The sequence below is a fragment of the Delphinapterus leucas genome, chromosome 13 (assembly GCF_059928025.1).
Source record: "Delphinapterus leucas isolate spDelLeu-1000000601 "Yukka" chromosome 13, BTC_Dleu_Yukka2, whole genome shotgun sequence".
In the NCBI taxonomy this organism is placed as follows: Eukaryota; Metazoa; Chordata; class Mammalia; order Artiodactyla; family Monodontidae; genus Delphinapterus; species Delphinapterus leucas.
This window is the reverse complement of record NC_143141.1, coordinates 59,804,662-59,824,520: the sequence shown is the minus strand read 5'-3', so window position 1 is coordinate 59,824,520 and position 19,859 is coordinate 59,804,662. Positions and strand designations below refer to the sequence as shown.

The window sequence follows — 19,859 nt, the reverse complement described above, 5'->3', positions numbered from 1 at the left end:
CACCCCTCTCCCTCCCACCCCACCTCCTCTCTGCGCCGGGGGCGCTGCTCCCCCGGCCCCGCCGCCCCCAGTCTCTTTAGATCCCAGTAAAGAAGTGAGAAGTCTTCCGAATCTGCAGAGCCCCAGGGGCAATGAAAATGGAAGGATTTGTCACAGCCTAGTTGATCTGGAGACTCCCACTGGGTTTATTTTAAGCTTCCCAACCTTGCTCATTATTTTCCTTCAGTGTTTCCTGTTTTCCCTTCCAGATGACTGAGCACTCTTTAAGCTCAGAAAACATGAGTTATAATTTATGCGTGTTCCTCCCTCAACCAAATATTTATTTTTATCAGCGACTATTTACATATCCATGAATATGAAAAGTAATTAATGTAAAACTGAAGAGCAAGCTTGAAGGCAGCTTTGTTATTAGGTGGAGCTTCCTAAGAAGATATCTGAGAAGACCCTTTCCGTGATGGTCTGATTGCAGCGGCACTGAGCGCCTACAGGAGCCCCTCTGGGGCAGTCAGTGAGCTAGGCCAAGAGCCAGTCCTGCGGAAATAGGGCTGATTACGTTTAAGGCATCTGGGACCAGACAGCAGAAAAAAGGAGCAAAATGTTGGGCCTCCTGCATTGCTCTTCTGTTTTTGTTCTTGTTTCTCTCCAGTTTTCTTTCCCTGCAGCTTTTTTCTCTACTTTCTGGAGAGTATTACTTTACTCAACTTTATATTCAAACCAGATTTGTCTAATTTCTCCCTTTAAGTCTGCCAATTTTTACTTCATGTAATTTTGAAATTCTGTTATTTAGTATGTAGTTAGAATTTTTCTGTCTTTTTGACCTTTTTATCACTATGAAATGATCCTTTTTATTTCTGTTAAATTCATCTATTTTGTCTGATATTAATATGAACACACCAGTTTTCTTTTTCTCCTGTTTCTAGTCTTTTTTTTTAAAGGTTTAAAAATAGCCTTTTATTTTTCACATACACAGACACACACAGACATACACACACGTACATGTATGTATGCATGCATTTTTTTTATGGAGAGAAAAGTTTACATTTTATTTTAGAACTGAGTCTGAAAATACATAATTACTAGAATTCCCTTTTTATGCTGCTTCTCATATATAATTTGGAAAACAATAAGATTTTTTTTAAAGTTTTATTGGATTATAGTTGATTTACAGTATTGTGTTAGTTTCAGGTGTACAGCAAAGTAAATCTGTTATACATATATATATATATATCCATTCTTTTTAGATTCTTTTCCCATATAGGCCATTACAGAGTATTGAGTAAAGTTCCCTGTGCTATACGGCAGGTTCTTACAAGTTATCTGTTTTATATATAGTATTGTGTATATGTCAGTCCCAATCTGTTTTTAGTTTTTGTTTTTTGTTTTTTTTTTTCGGTACACGGGCCTCTCACTGTTGTGGCCTCTCCCACTGCGGAGCACAGGCTCTGGACGCGCAGGCTCAGCAGCCATGGCTCACGGGCCCAGCCGCTCCATGGCATGTGGGATCTTCCCGGACCGGAGCACGAACCCATGGGACTCTCAACCACTGCGCCACCAGGGAAGCCCTGTCTTTAGTTTTATAAATGAATTTTTCTATTTTTATTAAACTCAAAATAAAATGATTCTTATCACATCTCTAAAGCCAGCACATGTTGTTCCAGCACAGATTTTTAAAACCCTATAAAGCTATTTTTTAATAGTATACTGTTTGTGTTTTGTGGAGACTGTATCTTTCCTTACTTCTTTGAGGATATTAATGATAGTGATTTTCATTTCTTGAGTTTTCTTCTCCATGAATAATCTATGTCTTCCAATTTGTGTTCTTTTTGTTTGTTTTGGTCTCTAATATTTGTGTTAGAGGTTTCTTCCTGATGACCTTTGGTTGTGTAATAATGTTTAAGAGTAGGAGACTAAAATAAGATGAAAGCTCTGTGCTTGAGCCTATAGTGCACTTCACAGTATGGTGATCAGGCCGAGCTGTTTGTTGGGTGGCCCAAATGCCAATATCTTCAGGTCTTTTTCTACAGACTGGTCAAGTTTCCCAGAGAAGATTCTTCCCATCTATCTGAGTCCATTCAGGCTGCTGTAACAAAATACTACAGTTGGGTGGCTTATAAACAACAGGAATTTGTCACAGTTCTAGAGGCAGGGAAGTCTAAGATCAGGGTGCCAGCATGGTTGGGTTCTGGCGAAGGCCCTGTTCCAGGTTGCAGACTGCCATCTTCTTGCTGTGTCATCACATGATGAAAGGAGCTAGGGAACATGTGGGGTCTCTTTTATAAGAGCATTAATCCCATTCATGAGGGTTATACCCTCATGACCTAAGCACTTCCCAAAGGCTCTGCCTTCTCATACCATCATATTGGGCATTAGGGTTTCAACATAGGCATTTTGTGGGACACAGACATTCAGACCACAGCGCAGTCTCTTTTCCAGAGAATAAAGTTTTGGCTGTCTGCTTTCTGGGAACTCAAGGGGAAGAAGGCTGGCAGCCTCACCATTCAGTAGGCATATGTTCACTTGATCTCTCAGTTTGGGGATTGGTAGCTCTGCCCTCAGCTGCGCTTGGTGCCTTGTGTCCCTTAGGCCTGAGACCCTCTGTTTGGTCCTCTTTAGAGAATAAACATCCAGACTTATGGGAGGTGGGCAGTTGCCTAGGGGTATGGAGTCAGGAGAGCTTCTCAAACAGCCTTCAACTAACCCTTACTGCAGTCTCCCTCCCCCCACTTCCAGAGGTATCTGGTGTCAGTTCCTTTGTATAAACTGGGTTCTCAGGTTTTCACACTGCCAGCTTCAGCCTTGGAATTCTTGAGTACATAGTCTGTTGTCACTTGTTTATCTGCTTTCTGGGCTCCAAAATCCTGATAATGGTTTCTCCTCTGGGTTTTAGAAGGAAGGGAAATTAACTCAGACGCCAGTAGCTGGAAACCTTAAAAAAGGTTGTTGCCATTGCATCCGTTAGTTAGAGTGCAGAATCTCCAAGTCCATGGACTTTATGTACTTCTGAATAGTCAAACCAAAAGGGAGAATTTTGTAAAAAAAAAAAAAAAAAGTGCTTATGAATCAGGGTTCGTATAGACCAAAGTAGCATATGTAGATTGATACATTTGAGAATTTATAAGCATAAAGGGAAATGATTTGGGCTACATCATCTGGGAAGGAGACCTGAGAATGGGTATAGATCTTTTCCTGGGGCCCTCTGCCATGCTGGGGGCCTATGTATCTGGGACCCTGCACGTGGCTCTGGTTCCTTGCTTCAAGGAAGCACAGTGGGGCTGAGGAAGCTTTGAGCAGGGAGACGTGAAGCGGTACAAAGGCAGGTGGTAAGCACTGGGGTTCTTCAGCCCAGAATGCAAAGAGGTGACATATTTCAACTTAAAACCATGGCCAGTGTGGAGAAGGCAGGTGTGATGCCAGATCCTGAGCTGCTGGGAGGAGAGGGTTGCTTTTGAACCTGGAGCAGGTAGGTTTAGCACAGATAGAAGAAAGCATAATTTACCATGGCAGGTCAGAAACTTGGAAAGCTATTTACAAGCGACTCTTCTGGCAGATGGCTTAATTCCATAGGGGGTGGACAAAAAGAGAGAGGCTTCTGAGAGATACTGGAGATACTGACACACACATAACCCTTAATTTAGACACTGAAGAGGGCAGTATGCTCTTACTGGGTTGGATGGAGAATGGGGCGGCTTGGAGTAGTAGGAAAAACTTTACCTGAATTAAGAAGATCTGCGTTCAAATCCTGACTCCTCAACTTACTTGCCCTGTGACCTCGAGCAATTTCCTAACCTTTCTGACTCTCACAAGGTTCTGGTGAAAGTTAAATAAGGCAGTTCCGTAACCTATCAATAAAGCAAGTTAGCCCAGTCCTGAACTGAATTGTCTGGGTTTTAATTTAACACGTATGTGCTGAGCCCTATCAAATACCAGGCTGTGTGCATATATCTCCCCTATTCTAGAAAGGCTCATGAAGTGAAGGCGCAGCTCTGCTCTATCCTGCAGACCTTCCTCAGGATGGCGGGAGGCTGTGAAGGTGAGCGTCCCTGTGTCCTAACCCTGTGTCCTCTCCTGGTTGCAGAGCGTGTGATGAGAGAGAGTATCTGAGCCCTGCCTTGGCCCGAGCAGCTGATCCCATCTCAGCAGACACCCCCCACTTCCCTCCTAGCCACTTTCCTGATAACCGAGCAGAAGTTTTCACAACATACTGTGTAACACCTGATGGTGACGTAGTTTGCCAGCACTTCTCCTTTTCATTTACTTGTTTCTCTTGAGAGTGTCTGGATGCCCAGCTCTGGGACAGGAGAGTTGAAGGTTTGGGGGCAAGTGGAGGGGGTGGGAACGACAGACACTGTGACACTGTGGGTGTTTGAGTTCACTCCCCTTCTGCAGAAAAATATGTCCCTAGCCTCCGAGTGCCCACATCATATGATTAGTTGTGGTTACCTCAGATCAGGGTGTGCCTCCTGCAGGCCAGGTGTGTTCCCCATCTCTCAGCGTCCAGTCAGAGAGGTTCCGTGATGTTGCTCTGATACACATGTCAGCACTTGCCTGGTGTGTTGCAGCGCCTTGCCACTAACCACTACGCCTGCCCATCCAAATCCCAGCTTTAAAGGTACTTCAGTGTCATTCACATATCTTCTTGGCCTCAATTAAACTTTCCTTATGTCCACCCCTAAACGACATTGCGAGCTTTCATTTGAGTCAATGCTCGACCTCCTTTCCTTGAAGGTTGTGATGGTGGTGGTGGGAGGCCTGATCCGCCCTTCCTCTCACCTTGCCTCCGCCGTCGGAACCTGTTTAACTTCGACCCTGTTTCTTTCCTTTTCCAGAATTCACATGCTGCGTGTCAGACTGAGCTATCCCTGTGTAATCCTATAATCCAAGACTTGCTACTCTGTTCTGCTGACGTTTACGGCCGTGCCACGAGGCAGCCCCCTCCCCAGAGCATTTCAGTGGGAGACCTCCACGCGCCCCATGGAGACTCGATGGGGCAGGGGAAGAGACTGCAGGAGTGTACGTCCCCAAGGCTGTGTCTCCTCGTGTGAATCAGTGTCACCTTGCTTTCCTCTCAGAGACCTCGCTGCCCCAGGGGGACCTGCCTGGGGAATCGAGGGGCTCGGGGAGCCACTCCACGTCCCCGCTTCTCCGGCGCTCCGCACCCTAGGCACTGCGGCTCCTGGGGCAGTGGGGCTGCTGCGGGCTCAGAGCCGCTGCTGCCCTGCATGTGCCAGCTCAGCTCTGTCATCAGCTGTGTGGATGTGTACACGAGGGACACGGCATCTTTCTGAATGGATTTTTCTTAAGAAATGTGCCAGTGTTTATGCAGTTCATGATATTTCCCCACATCCTTGCTGTCACTGTCACTCAGCTTTGACCTCAATAGGCTTCATTCCCCATTTTTTTAATGGGGAAATTTTGTCCTTCACCCCATGCGTCCTGTATTTGACCCCCTCCCCCCCACCACCAAGGTACAGAATTACCTACGGTTCTGACAAAACATAAGAAAGTCGTTTTTGGGAAGCCTGTGCACTCTTTATGTCCTCTGTACTTTGTCTTTGGAGAGCGGTTAGCATTCTGTTCGGTTCCATGCAGCTCCAGCAAGAGCAGGTGTTAACCTGAGCTGAGTGTGGGTATCACTGTGACCAACCATCGTGTCCTGCCCTGTTCCTTCACAGCCAAAGCAGCTGACGAGCAGCTGCAGCCAGGTCGGCCCTTCTGTGAGTCTCATTCACCCAGGTTGATTTTAAGCAGGTGGAGTCTGTGTGGCCTAGAAGGGTGAGGTGAGAGAAATGTGTCTGTGGGTGAGTCTGCGTGTATGACACCATGAGCCCCCCCGAGCCTTCCCACCCAAACATATCTGTGAGCCCCTGTGCCTAGGCCCCGGGAGACCCGCCTGTGACCTGGTTTCTACTGTCTGCGCTCGGCACTGGCCCTGCTGGCATCGCAGGCAGAGTGCTCTGCGGCTCTGTGTACACAGCCACGGGGACAGGAATAACTTAGTGCCCCATTGGCTCCCTGAGCAGGTGTGAGTCTGGCCACTCCCCTGCCTCTGTTTGCAGGTTCCGGCTGCAGGGCACAGAGTCCCAGCAGCGTGAAAGACAGCTGGAGTTTGACCTCTCAGGCATCCCTGGAGTCCTCAGCTGGGAGACAGCTGGGTGGCTGGTAGTAGGTGCCCCACACGGCCAGGTGGTTGCAGGACAGAGTGGCTCCAATTGCGTTGGACACCCCACCGCCACCCAAGCAGAGTGCGGTATCTCTAAAATGACGATGACCCTCTAGATGCCTAGATCCTCAGAGCGTGGGTTCAGCTCAGCAGAGAGGATGTGATGTGTGATGGCTGAGGGCGACTCTCAGAGCTTGAGCTGCCTTTTCCTTTTCCAGCCTTGCAGTCATCATGGCTCCTCTTTCCAGGAGGGGTCGGTTCTCATCTTAGGCTTTGGCGGGGTGACCCTGGGGACATTCTCACCACTGCCAACTCCTGGAGCTGTTCCGGCTCTTGGCTTGGGGCCCCATGGGTGGGCCTGTGTCAGAAGTGCTCAGTGAGCCGGGCAGGGTGGCAGGCATTGCCCTCGGGGTCCCACAGAGAAGCTCTTTCTGAAAAGACCCAGGGACAGAAGGCAACCAGCTCTCGCATCACCTGTCATGTGCCACGTTCTCCTCTAAAGAAAGAGACACGACAAAGCTGTGTCCCTGTGCCCTGCCCTGGATTTGTTGTGCACATGGACAATAGAAGGTGGAATGGCTCCCTCACCCTTCCCCTTTCCTCTCCTGACCCACATGAAATGGTGACTCGTGGTTAAAGGAGCAATTAGCCGCCCGTGACTCTGCTGTCAGCTTGTTGAGGGGAGGCCCTCCTTCCCCAGGCCAGGAGATTTGGAGACCGGGGCCAGGCCGGGTCTGAAGGAAGAAGAGGGAGGCCTAGCCCGGTTCCAGTTCATGTTTAGCTGTGGGACAAGTGCAGCTCATTTTGAGCCACATGAAGTTCTTCCTTCACCGTGTAGTAAAAGCCCCTGGTTCTGCAGCCCCGCCCTCCTTCAGGGAGGATGCTGAAGGTCTCACACTCTCACTGCACCTCTGAAAAGTCCCCCAGCATTGAGCCTCCAGGGAATGGGCGAGGGACACCAAGGAGCCTCTAGTATCTGCCTTTGCCACCTGAGCAGTTGGCATGGAGAGGGTTTCCCAGCCACCCCCTTTCTTGGGGCCACAGTGTCACCATTGTAGGCGTCGGTGGCATGTCACCACTGTGAGCAGTGAGCTTGTGGGGTGACATGCAGAACCTGTCTGCACAGCTCCCAGCAGACGTGCACAGTGGTGCTGTGCTGAGCCTGGTCTGTGCTCCCTAGGACAGGGATGCAGAAGCCCGCAAGCCATCTTCCCTCTCCCCCCCGTCATCGCCCGCCCCCCTGCATCCCCAAGGTGGTGCAAGGGAGGGGGACATAGCGGTTTTTAGCTTTGCCTCTCACAACTGTGCCTAGTTCCCAGCCTGGTTTCTATCAGCCTCCAGCCAGGAAAACAGAATCATCTATGTATTTAAAACAGGGGTTTGGGGACTTCCCTGGTGGCACAGTGGTTAAGAATCCGCCCGCCAGTGCAGGGGACACGGGTTGGAGCCCTGGTCCGGGAAGATCCCACGTGCCGCGGAGCAACCAAGCCGGTGGGCCACAACTACTGAAGCCCGCGTGCCTAGAGCCTGTGCTCCGCAACAAGAGAAGCCACCGCAATGAGAAGCCCGCGCACCACAACGAAGAGTAGCCCCCACTCACCGCAACTAGAGAAAGCCGGCAGGCAGCAGTAAAGACCCAACACAGCCAAAAATAAATAAAATAAATTAAAAAAAAGAAAAAACCAGAGGGGTTTTAATCCAGGGAATCATTTAATACAGAAACAAGAAGAGCTGAGATGCCAGACAGGGGAGTGAGGGGCAACGCGGAGATGGGGAACCACAGCTGGTAGGACAGAGGGGAGAGGCCATGTTACTGGATCTCGGGAGTCACAGCCACTGGTGGGGGCCTGGGACCACAGAGGGCCAATGTGGTGGGAGCTGGAGCCATGAAGAGGCATGGTCCGTGCCAGAAACAGGTCCCTGCCTGGTCCCCCCAGGCAGAGAGGGAGCAGAAATAGCCTGGCTTCTCACTTCCTCGTGCTCTCCAGATTTCTGCAGCTGCCTCTTGTTAGCTAAACCCAGCTGGAAGCCAGCTGACCTGGGAGCTGGGGACAGGCAACCTGTGGTCAGCCCCCCACCACTCAGAGCAGAGCAGGGGAGGGTGGGGGCACAGGTCAGCCGGCAAACAGGCCCAGGACGTGCATGGCCTTGGTCCTCTCTGTGTCATGTCCAAGCCTGGTGTTTATGTCCCATGCTGTCCTAAGACCCTGGTGAGGGTAGATGTGTCTTGTAGCTTCTCTTCCGCTCTTGCCTAGGCAGGAAAGTGCTTTGGGAAGGCAGGGGGGACTTTATTCTTAACACTTGTCCCAGTTTTCCATTGGGGAGGTTTAGCCATTTAGCAGCCCCACCTCACCATTCCCCTCAGGAAAGCTGCATCCCAGTTTTCTGCCTACCCCTCCCCATTCCTCTTCCCCTAATCTCTGATTTTCCCTGCCAGAGAACACCAGCCCAGACCATGCAGCAGTGGTCATGAGTATTTACCCAGGATAATTCACTCAGAGCGTGATATTAACAGTGTGGACCGTCTGTCTGTAAGTAGATGCCATCTACTAATCCATTTGTATCCTGTTTCCAATAAATTTCTGGAAATTCTATCTGGTTTTATGCTGCCCTTTGCTGGGACAGTGGCTCAGCTCTAAGGCTGGGTGCGGGGGCAGGCCCCCAGCCCTCAACATCAGTTGCCCACCCCCGCCCCCGTGTGGCTCTGAGGCCAGGCAGGTTAATCTGATGTCCCCGCAGCCGCTCAGAGGCCTTTCCCCAGGGTCCGCACTTTATTCTGCTGTCTCATAAAGCACATCCTGAGGACATGGAGGTTTCATGTGGTCAGGCTGCCCCAGCAGGTGGCTTTTGACCGTGTCCCCAAGGCCTGGAGGTATGAGAAGCAACAGGCAGACCTCGCCCCGTCTCTCACTCTTGAGCTGCTGTGCCTAGAGCCAAGTGGAGGACGTGTGCCAGGCCGCTCCTGTGGTGAGCTGAGGGAGCGTGCTGTGCTCCCACCTGGGGCTTTGACAGTAAGGCTCCCATGCCAGTGAGGTGGACGCAGGAGCTGCATGTCACACAGATGAAGCCCAGCGCCCTCTTCTGCGTCTCACCCTCCTCAGCTCTGAAAGTCAGAAACGAACGTGTCTGAGTTGACTTAAAAGGTATCAGGAGGCTGATCTAAATGCCCAGCGTTCTTCACTGTTTCCCAGGCCCTGAAACTCGCTTGGTAGAAATTATTCTCTGTTGAGTATTTTGTTGTTTCCAGCCTTTTTGACTGCAGTGTGGACTGTGTCTCAGTCGCTGTGCTAGGGCCATCATAGGCGCCCTTGGGACCCCTCCAGCCTTTGTTTGTGAGGTATGCCTGTTTGCAACCCTTGTTTGCTGGGATTTGTGAGAGGTGTTTTTAAAAAGATACACCAAGTTTCTTTCAAGAGCTTTACTAGAGAAGCAAGACATACACACACGAGTTTACTGGACAATACAAAAGGTTGTAGGTAAGGCAAGGCTGTGCTGGTACTTGTAGGAGTCCCAGGACAGAGGGCTCAGCAAGGCTGGACTAGTGGTCAGGGAAGGTTTTGTGGACGCAGAGGGACCCTCAAGGCAGAACACAGCAGCTCCCTCCGTGAAATCCCTAACGTCGTGGTTCTTGGTGTCTTTTTATTAAGACTTTTGGGTCTTCCCTGGTGGTCCAGTAGTAAAGAATCCACCTTACAATGCAGGGGACGCAGATTCAATCCCTGGTCAGGGAACTAAGATCCCACATGCCACGGGGCGACTAAGCCCGCGTGCCACAACTACGGAGCTCGCGTGCCGCAAACTACAGAGCCCACGTGCCCTGGAGCCTGCACGCCACAACTAGAGAGAAGCCCGTGTGCTGCAATGAAAGATCATGCATGCCTCAACGAATATCCCACGTGCTGCAACGCAGACCCGACTCAGGCAAAAATAAAATAAATAAATAAATAAATATATATATAAATCTTAAAAAAAAAAAAAAAAGACTTTTTATCCTGACCCAAATATCTCCCTCTTTCTGGAAGCTCACCTATAGAGTGTCACATGCACTATCTCTCAAGGTGTACCAGCCTTAAGATCCATCTTCAGGACTGGGTTTTTATGGTCAAACTTTTTTTAAAAAATATTTTCTTTATTATTTTGGCTGCTTGGGTCTTCGTTGTGGCATGCGGGTTTCTCTCTAGTTGTGGCACGTGGGCTCTCTCGTTGGGGCAGCTGAGCTCAGTAGTTGTGGTGCACAGGCTTCGTTGCCCTGCGGCATGTGGGATCTTAGTTCCCTGACCAGGGATCGAACCCACGTCCCCTGCACTGGAAGGCAGATTCTTTACCACTGGACAGCCAGGGAAGTCCTTGGTCCAACTTCTTAAGAGGTTTCTTCCTGATAAGTTTTATCTTCCATTTGTTCTGATCTTGCGCCTGGACTACAGGGAGTTGCTGGAGGAAACCATCCAACCTGCAGGCACTGTTGCTACCGTAGAGCTGTGAGCACCCACCTCACCAGGCCTCTTGGGCTGCTCACTGAGCAGCTCACTTACATGTTCTTCAGGAGCTTGTTTTCTTATTTCCAGAACCAGCTGTTCCAATCCTTTGTTACTCCTGAAGCTCTCACCTCCTGAGAGCCAAGCCTTCCAAGGATCCCTTCACCTTTCTTCCCCTTGTGCCCCTCGGCCTCTAGAGGACCCTCCTGGTACCCACATGTTGGATCCGTTCCTCTCCCCACCCTCCTTAGGAGCTTGCAGTAGAGTGTCCTGACTCAGGCCAGACTGCCACTTACTACTGGATGACCTTGGGCAAGATATTCAACCTCTCTGTGCCTCAGTTTTTTTCATTTGTAAGATGGGAATCATAGTATCTACCTTACAGGACTAAATAAGTTAATGTGTGTAAAGCGCTTAGCATGGGGCCTGGGACAGAGTGTTTATGATTGCTCTGTCATCATTCTCTCCCCTCTCTCCTCATCTTCACCCTCTCTCCCTTCTCCTCATACTGTTACACTTCTCCGTCCAGTCAACATCACAGAACCGTCAAACCACCACCACATCTGTCTTCTACTCAGCTTCATCTGAAGCTAGCCTTATCTCCCTTTACTAGCAAATCGGTTGAAAGAGGGAAGAGTTGTCCCCATTCCTTCAAATCTCATTAATTCCTCCACCCATTATAGTGGGTTATATGGCTTCCCTTCTGCCCCCACCCCAGCCTCTCACTGAGATTGCCATCACAAGGTCACCAGAGACCTCCTAAATGCCAAATCCAGCACGACTTTTGGTCATCCTCTTTGAGCTTTCTTGAGCGCTTGACACAGTCGTCCCCATGTTACTTTTCTTTGTACTCTTCATTACATTGACCCCTTTATTCTCTACCTAGAGCAATGCTAAGTAAAATTCAGATATTACAGCCATTTTCCCAGATTTTTTACAGGGATAAATTTCAGATACAGTAGTAGTCACCTGCATACCCCCTTTCCGTGTCCCTCCATTTCAGAAGTAAGCACTTTCCTTTTGGTGTTTCTCATCCCAATGCATGATTTTATACAATTAATACAAATGTATGAATCCACAACCAATACAGAACATGTTTTGCATATAATTAAATTTTATACAAACAATCTATTACTTCTTGAAAAGCTGGGGTTTTTTTTAATTTTTAAAATTTATTTATTTATTTTTGGCTGCGTTGGGTCTTTGTTGCTGTGCGCGGGTTTTCACAGGTTGCGTCCAGCGGGGGCTACTCTTTGCTGCGGTGCGCGGGCTTCTCATTGTGGTGGCTTCTCTTGTTGCGGAACACGGGCTCCAGGCACGCGGGCTTCAGTAGTTGCAGCACGTGGGCTCAGTAGTTGTGGCTCGCAGGCTCTAGAGCGCAGGCTCAGTCGTTGTGGCACACGGGCTTAGTTGCTCCGTGGCATGTGGGATCTTCCCGGACCAGGGCTCGAACCCATGTCTCCTGCATTGGCAGGCAGATTCTTAACCACTTCGCCACCAGGGAAGTCCCCGAAAAGCTGTTTTTAATAGCACAGACCATGCAGTGTTAACCCAGGGTGTCGGTCCAGGATGCTTGACCAGTGTCAGACACATACTTTGGTTCTCACATCAGCTGTCTTCAGCATGCAATTAGGACTTTTGAGAATGCTTTATTCTTGCATGGGGCACTTTGCAGTCTGTCTAGGTGGTTTTTTTTTTTTTTTTTTTTTTTGCAGTACACGGGCCTCTCACTGTTGTGGCCTCTCCCGTTGCGGAGCACAGGCTCCAGACGCGCAGGCTCAGCGGCCATGGCTCACGGGCCCAGCCGCCCCGCGGCGTGTGGGATCTTCCCAGACCGGGGCACGAACCCGTGTCCCCTGCATCGGCAGGCAGACTCTCAACCACTGCGCCGCCAGGGAGGCCCCTGTCTGGGTGTTTTATGTTCGGCTTTCACCCTCATAAAAGACGGGTCTTTTTAATTTTCTTTTTTTTTTTTTACTTCCATGCTCTTTTTTATTATTGCATTCCTGGTTTTCTTCCTACTTAAAGGTTTCTTCTGGGCACTTCACTGGGTCTTCTTTTGTGTGTCCCTTACTTGTGGGGATTTTTTAAAGGATGGTTCTTGGTCCTCTTCATTCTCCCGCAGGTGACCCCATCCATCCCCATAAGGTCAGCTCTCATCAGTAAGAGGGAGATTCTGAAATCCAGTCTCCAGCCCTAAGTGTGGTGCTGCACGTGTTTACCTGCACGTCCTCCAAGCCCCTCCAACTTGTCTTAACTCTGTATCTTTTCCTATGAACCTGCTCTACCACCTGTTTCTTTAATGCGTCAGTGTCCACCCATCATCCACAAAGTTGCCTCTCTCCTTGACGTGGGCTGTGCCTCTCTTTCTGTACCTTTGCAGACTGCCACTGCCCTTGCTTGGAATACAGACCGTTTCCTACTCAGGTCCTACTCAGGTCACCTCCCACACCCCTCACCATTCTGTCCACACTGTTCCCAGAGTAACTGATCACAGTGCAAGACAGATCATCCTCGGCTTCTTAAAAACCTCACACACACTCCCTTTCCTGCCTTATTGGGTTGTCTGCAGGACCCTCCCAGGCTCCTGAGATTGCAGGGCCCAGCCTGTCTTTCCTGCCTGTCTCCTACCTCTGTCCCTAGGCCTCCTCCTCCCTTGCCTCCGTGATCTCCTCACCCTTCCCTGCACACCGAGTCTTCTCACAGCTCTGTGCCCTTGTTCATGCCCTTCCCTATGCCAGGGATGCCGTTCCCTTTGCTACATTCCTCATCCTCCAAGACTCGGCTCACATGCATTGCCCCCTGTCACCCCCCCTCCAACCCCTGTGCTCTTGTGCTGTCATCGGTGCGTTACTACCTCGCAATCCCACTGGCTTGGGTTGCATTTGATCCGTTTGCAGGTCTGTCTCTCCCAGGCTTGGCCTGACGGGGCTCAAGGTCAGAGACCTATCGTCTGACTTTGTGGCTTAGGGTCTGGGTCGTGGTGTGTGCCCAGCAAATGCTGGATGATTGGTGGCTTCAGGCCTGTCAGCCCAGCCATGCCTGCCTAGCCCCTGCACACGAGTCCCTGGGTTAAAGTCATGGAAGCCGTTTTTTCACCCCTCAAGGGGACAGCGGGTCACATTAGGAAGGGGAGAGAGGTGCTGCCCAACACGTTCACCGAACAGTGCAGCCCGTCCCAGGGACCAAAATGCTATGCAGAAGCCAAATGCAGGGAATAGGGTCTCTGCTCAGCCTTGAACCGCTTCCCACTCACCTTGTACCACCACAGCCAGTACCCTCCCACCAGTAGAAAACGCTGCACTTCAACAGTTTGCCCTCTCCCCTCCCCTCCCCCCATCCTCTCTCACCCCTTGTCCCCTCCCCCCTCCCCGTAATAACTACCTTCGTCCCTCAGTGCTCTGGCATATCAGTTATTTCCATCTCTAACCCCTGGAGTTGAGCAAGGGCCAGGGTTACTGTTCCCATTTCACACATGGAGAACAAGTCCTGGGAGGGGTACAGTGGGTTGGGACCAAGGTTAGGACCAGGGGGTCCTTCCATGCAAGGAGAGTGTGGAGGCAGCCTGAAGCCCCACTTCTCTCCCATGAGGGGACACCCAGACCCCCTTTAGAGAGTGCCTTGTCAGTGGGGAGAGCTGAGGGGCAAGAAGGATCCCGGGGAGGTTTAGGAGTGTGGGCCCAAAGCCTGTGACCAGCCTCTACCTGGGACTTCTCGAGGGGGAGAGACAGCAGTGCACATAGGCCACGGGGACCATCTGGTCATTTCCCTGACATCAGGTCAGGAGAGTGAGCCCGGCTCCTGAGAGGGCAGGGGGTGGCGGTGTTGAGGGGAAGGGCCCAGGGAAGGGAGGACCAAGGAAATGGCACGTGGAGCCCCATTTGCCCCTAGAGCTGCTCGGAAGCCAGGCAGGTACAAACGTGGGGAGAGATGGTATCAGAGGGAAGGTGCCTGGTGTTCATTCAGCACACACGTTTAGTGCCCCTTGAAGGGGGTGCTCCACGAGAAAGGGCTCAACCCCCCGCCTCCAGGATCGCTTGGACCTCTCATAAGAATGTCTGACTTAGAAGTGACAAATCTCAGGTCGGGCTGGCGCAGGCTTGGCCCGTTCCCCTCTGTGGCAGCAGGGGGTGGCGAGGCGGGGAGGTCCTAGGAGTGGCTCTACCAGCAAGAAAAAGGCGGCAGCAGAGTGGAGGGCTGGAGCAGGGGGCCATGTGGGGCAGAGACACCCGGGGAGCCCCCTTGGAGGAGCCTGGGCGGCACACCCATTTCCATCACTTGGTTTGGGTTCTCAGTACTTCTGTGGGTTTCTGACAGCGGTTGGTGAGTTTTCAGAAAAGGGAAGATGGCTGGAGACACACCAGGTTTTAATACCCATCCATCCTGTCCCCCAGGCCACCTCCCTCTGCCTGACACGTTCTGTCTCCCACCTCAGCATCCACACGGCATCCACCTGCTTCCCTCCCGGGATGTGGGTGACCCTCCTGGGCCTTGGCCACCACTCCTGAGGACTTTTAACAGAGGGAGGGCATCCCTGTCCACAATGTCAGAGGGTTGGACTAAGAGGATTAAAACAGTTGGGGGGAGGGGCTTTGGCCCCCATCGTCAGACCCTGTATCTGAGGCCTAGAGGCCTGTGGCTGGGGTGATGAGTAGGGAACCAGTCCCAGGCCCTTCTGTACCCCGCAGCAGGGAGGACGTATGTCTACTGGGGGCAGATGTTCATTCTCCTGAGGTGGCTAGGGCTGGGGACACGTGGCGTTCAGGAGGTGCATATTTGGGGCTTTAGTGGCTTCTGTGTTGCCCTTCGGAAGCCTTGAAGGCCACACACCCCCAATGACTTCGGCTGTGCACAACAGGGCCAACCACTCTCCCTGCCAAAGAAACCCCTGATTCATGCCCAGTGCACGCCTTGTGCCTGGGGACCCCAGGTCAACAGATGTATTAGCCCAGGTGGTCTCAGACACTGACACAGGCGTATTGAACAGAACAGAAGGGGGAGAGATGGGCAAGATGGCTTTGGGCCTGGGGGAGGGCGGTGAGCTTGCTCTGGTGACCTGGAGACCCCTGACCCCATCCAGCATCCTGTCCTGGTTGGGTAGCAGCCACCACAGGTTCCAGGGCCAGAGAAGGGTACTTGGGGCTGAGGAAAGCCAGGGGAGGGGGTCCAAGCCGAGCCAGGAGCCTGAACTGGATGGAGGTGGTAACTTCCCAGGCTGAAGATCCTCACGTGGTCCCGCAGGAGAGTAAGTCAGGGGCCTCCCAGGGATCCAGGTGGGCAGCCCATCCCGTGAGCCTGAGGACCTCTCCCAGGGAAGCGTTCTGACTTCAAGGGCACACCAGGGCTCCAGGATCAATGTGGAAGCTTCTGTTCTTGCTTCTGTCCCCAGAGTGTCCCTTCATCTTGGGGAACTCGCTTTGAACCCTCCTGATGCCAGAGCCAGATGGACCCAAAGGTAACTTACTGGTTTTCCTTAGAACAGCTGAGGCAGCCTTGCATTTTCAAAAGGAAGTTTGTTAGTATTGAAAAAGACAAACTGGAGATGACAGAAAATGCAGCTGTCTAATTTCTAAAGCAAGACTTCTGCTCTCACAGTCCTCCAGCTCTAGCCCGGGCCAGGGCAGCTGTGTGGCCCTCTGCCTGAGCTGGAGTCCCGGAGCCCCTGCCTGTCTCCACCTGCCATCATGCTCTGTGCTTTGGGGACATCATCTGGGACACACGACTCCAAGCCAAGACCCTTTTCTCCCCCTGCCACCCACCTGGCTCCTGCAGATGTCCCTTGTCCGGTTGGTTGAGGGACCCTGTGCTGGCAACAGTCCAGGGAGTGACCCTGTCCCTCCAGCCCAGAGGCTGGCAGTCTTCCCTCCTGTGGTACCGCAGCAGGGCCCCCGTCCTGGGAGGGCCTTCCTGGTCAGCCCTCCTCCGAGATCTCCTGCGACACCTCTGCCTACAGCCTCTCTGCGGCCACCACCTTCCCAGAGGGCACCCGGCGCCAGGCAGAGGGCTGGTAGGTGCTCTCGTCTCTGGCGGAGGCCTGCCAGCCCTGGGTGAGGCCCAGCAGGGCCCGGCCCTGGCAGAGGAAGTTGGGGTTGGAAAAGCAGTAGAGCATGGGGTCCAGGGCACTGTTGAGGTAGGTGAAGGCCAGGGAGCCATGGAAGAGCTGCGAGCAGATGTCCAGGGTGCAGCAGGCGTGCAGGCGGAAGGCCACGATGGAAGCTTTGCCGAAGATGACACTGCGCAAGAAGCAGACCGCGTAGATGGCCACAACCGCGGCCAGCATGCGCACGGCCCTCCGCGGGCCCGCCTGCACGTCTGGGCCTCGGCGCTGGCTGGTGAGCATGATGTTCATGATGGCAAAGAGGATGAGCGCCAGCGGCAGGAAGAATTCCAGCGCGAACAGGGCCTGGTGCCGGGGGAGTGAGGCCGAGGGGCTCGTGCCCAGCTGGTAACTGAGGCAGGAGTGGCTGGAATCGGTGGTCGGGATCAGGTGCCCGTTGAGGAGCAGGATTCCCCCCAGAGTCACCCGGCCCCCCGGGCAGCTGCCCACACGGAGGCCCTGCTCAGCACGTGCTGAGGCCGCACCACCTTCAGGTAGCGGTCGAGTGAGACGGCCGCGAGGGAGACCGTGCTCGCTGAGCGGTTGGTGGCGATCATGAAGAGGTTGACTTTGCAGGCAGTGGCCCCGAAGCGCCAGGTCTCGTGGAGGAAGTAGTAGTCCACGCGAAGAGGCCAGTTGATGATCAGGAGAAAGTCGGCCACCACCAGGCTGACCAGGAACACAGTGTTGGATGTCCAGGGCCGCGTGTGGAAGCAGCAGAGGAAGAAGGCCAGGCTGTTCCCCACCAGGCCCAGGACAAATTCCACGCTCAGGACTGGCGCCAGGAAGGCAGGGAGCCGGGGCCTCTCCAGGTGACCCCAAGGCAGTGGTGAAGGCAGAGGGCGAGGAGGAGGGAGGGAGTGAGGAGGGAGAGAGGGAAGGAAGGGGAGAGGGAGAGCTCAGGTTATGAAATTCCATGGGCTGCTTGCGCTGTGGGTCTGAGAGATGTTTCTACGGTCATCCTACCCCCGCACGAGAGTGTTCAAGGATTAGTGCTTGCTATCAGCCGGCCACCGCGATGACTCAGTATCCTGGGGTTTTCCTCAGCATCCTCGCAGCCACTGAGAAACACTGTGTTCCTATTTGCAGGCAAAGGGGAACCCTGCAGCCTGCCCTCCCTCCCTCCCCGCCTCCCCTGGATACCTCCCCGGGTACCGGGTGGCCTGCGCGTGAGGTCTCTAAGTTCCGCCTCCGTTGGAATCTGCATTGCCCCTGGCGGAGGAGGCTGCAGGGCTCATCAGGGTGAGTGGAGGCCCAGAGAAACCCTGAAGTGGGAGGAAGGCCCAGCTGGGGTGAGGTTGGGGAGAGTGTTCACAGCCCTGAGTGGTCAGACATTGGCCTGCCTGAAGGCAGGAGCTTGTCCTGGCAACTCAGAGCCCTCCGGTTCATGCAGACCACCCTGGACCCCTCCCACCCCATCACAGACGCAGACTGGGTGGCTGCCTCCCTGCCCACACCAGCTCTGGCAGCAGGGACTGTGGAGCCAACAAGACATCGTCCTGGGAGAGGGAGGCGGGAGTCCAGTCAACACCCTGACCGTCGTGCTCACAGCCTGGTGAGAACAGCCTGCTGTACGTCCGCCAGCCTGCTGTCGTTATTCCCAGATTCCTGAAGCTTCCAAAGTCTGTGATGGTCCCAAGTCCACATCCGTGATGAAGTACATCCCACAGGCAGAGGGCTCCCCTGCCAAGTTTCTGCTGCCATGGCCTGGGGACATGGGGGCCTCTCCCACAAACAGAACAATCTTGAGAGTCCTCGAGGTTCCCTGACACTGTCCACCCCACTTAGCCGGCCATCACCCAGTACTCCCTGCGGAGAGGGGAGTGGGAAGCTGTGGCTGGCTTCAGATAAGGTACGAGTCCTGCTCCCCTCTGCGTGGTATTCTCATGAGCCCATGGCACCAGGCCTGCGGGCAGAGATGAGGGCCCGGGGCTCCTGGTAACCTGGGACAGCACCAAGAGAGGCTGTGGTTCCAGGCTCCAGGATCTGACACGCCCCACCCCCTTGCCTCCATGCCAAACGGCTGTGGTCAGCAGGGCGCTGCGTGCTGCCAACTCTGAGTCTCTGGGTTTCAGACGCAGTGGCCGTTGGCCCCTCTCCCACAGATCCTCCAGGCCTTTCTGCTGCCCTGGGCTCCCACTGGCCAAGGCTGAGGGCAGATAGGCCATAACCACGGGGTGCAGGGTGGTGGGACCACCAGACTGAGCTTTGAATACAGACAAGCCTGGGCTGGAAACAGAGCTGCCTGCTTTCCAAATCTCTCTGAGCCTCATCTGTAAAATGGGGTGCTACCACCTTCTTGGAGAGCTGTAAGGATTAAATGAGGTCATGTATGTGAAAACGTCTAGCAAATTCCCTGGCACAGAGTCGGTGTTCAGAAAAACGGGAGATCTAATTTTCGTGATTTTCTGTCTTGGATTAGGCCCACCCTTGGCACTAGGGGGCCCTTCTCGTGGCCACGTGCACCCTGCCCAGGGGGCCTCCCTGGGACATTCGTGTGTTCTGTCCTCAGCTCCTGTACAGAGAAACACATCACTGCAGCCCGAGCACACGCCCAGCCTCTGCCCTCACTGCCCTGAACCGGTGGAAGCTTAGGGGGAGGCTGGTGGTGTTTCTTCATTGCTTGTAGGAGAGGAAATCCTCTACAGCAGTAGGTGGGTGAAGGTCCCGACATCCCTCAGGGCTGGAAGTCCTTTCAGCAAAGTCAGGGTCTCCTTTGCCGTTGTCAGTGGAGGGGATTGAAGCAATGAGCCGGCAGGCTGGGGCGGGGGAGGCAGGGTTCAGACCCAGGTTTTCTGGAGGAAGCGCTGACTCTACCCAGGGACCTGTTTCATCCAGATCCAGCTTCAGTTCCCCCCACGTGCGACCCCTCACCAACTTCTCATTGAAGCCCCATGAAACCGAGCCCGGATCTCCCTCTGCAGGTTGCATGATTCGTCTCTACCCACTGCTGCGTCCGGGGCTCCCAGCACTCCTGGACCCCACGGGGGCCTGTACATAGCAGGGGGGAGAAGGGGGAGGAGGCCAGACAGCCCTCCCCCCTGCTGCCAAGCTCCTGAACAGCTTTACGCCCCTCTGAAGGCTCATCACAATGTTTGTGTATTAACTGTGGTTAACTCCAGCTGGG

General features: G+C 53.1%; 2 protein-coding genes across 3 annotated transcripts in view; one reads left to right on the top strand and one right to left on the bottom strand.

Moving 5' to 3' along the window:
• MTA3 (metastasis associated 1 family member 3) overlaps positions 1-5,740 on the top strand; it is a 198,744-nt gene extending 193,004 nt beyond the window's left edge. Inside the window, exons 17-18 of one of the 2 annotated variants that reach the window (XR_002644571.2) lie at positions 3,957-4,030; positions 4,827-5,740. Coding sequence is in view for 1 of the 2 variants with exons in the window: in XM_022573966.2 (XP_022429674.1) it covers positions 4,827-4,852 (26 nt within the window). In the remaining variant the exon portion in view is untranslated. The remainder of the gene's footprint in view (positions 1-3,956; positions 4,031-4,826) is intronic. The other variant, XM_022573966.2, reaches the window with a different exon arrangement.
• An 8,267-nt stretch (positions 5,741-14,007) lies between these two features.
• Positions 14,008-19,808, bottom strand: OXER1 (oxoeicosanoid receptor 1). The gene is given in 3 exon segments (XM_022573961.3): positions 14,008-17,148; positions 17,151-17,524; positions 17,526-19,808. Coding segments are annotated over 3 exon segments (1,065 nt in total). The 5' UTR covers positions 17,651-19,808; the 3' UTR covers positions 14,008-16,582.
• Positions 19,809-19,859: the final 51 nt, after the last annotated feature.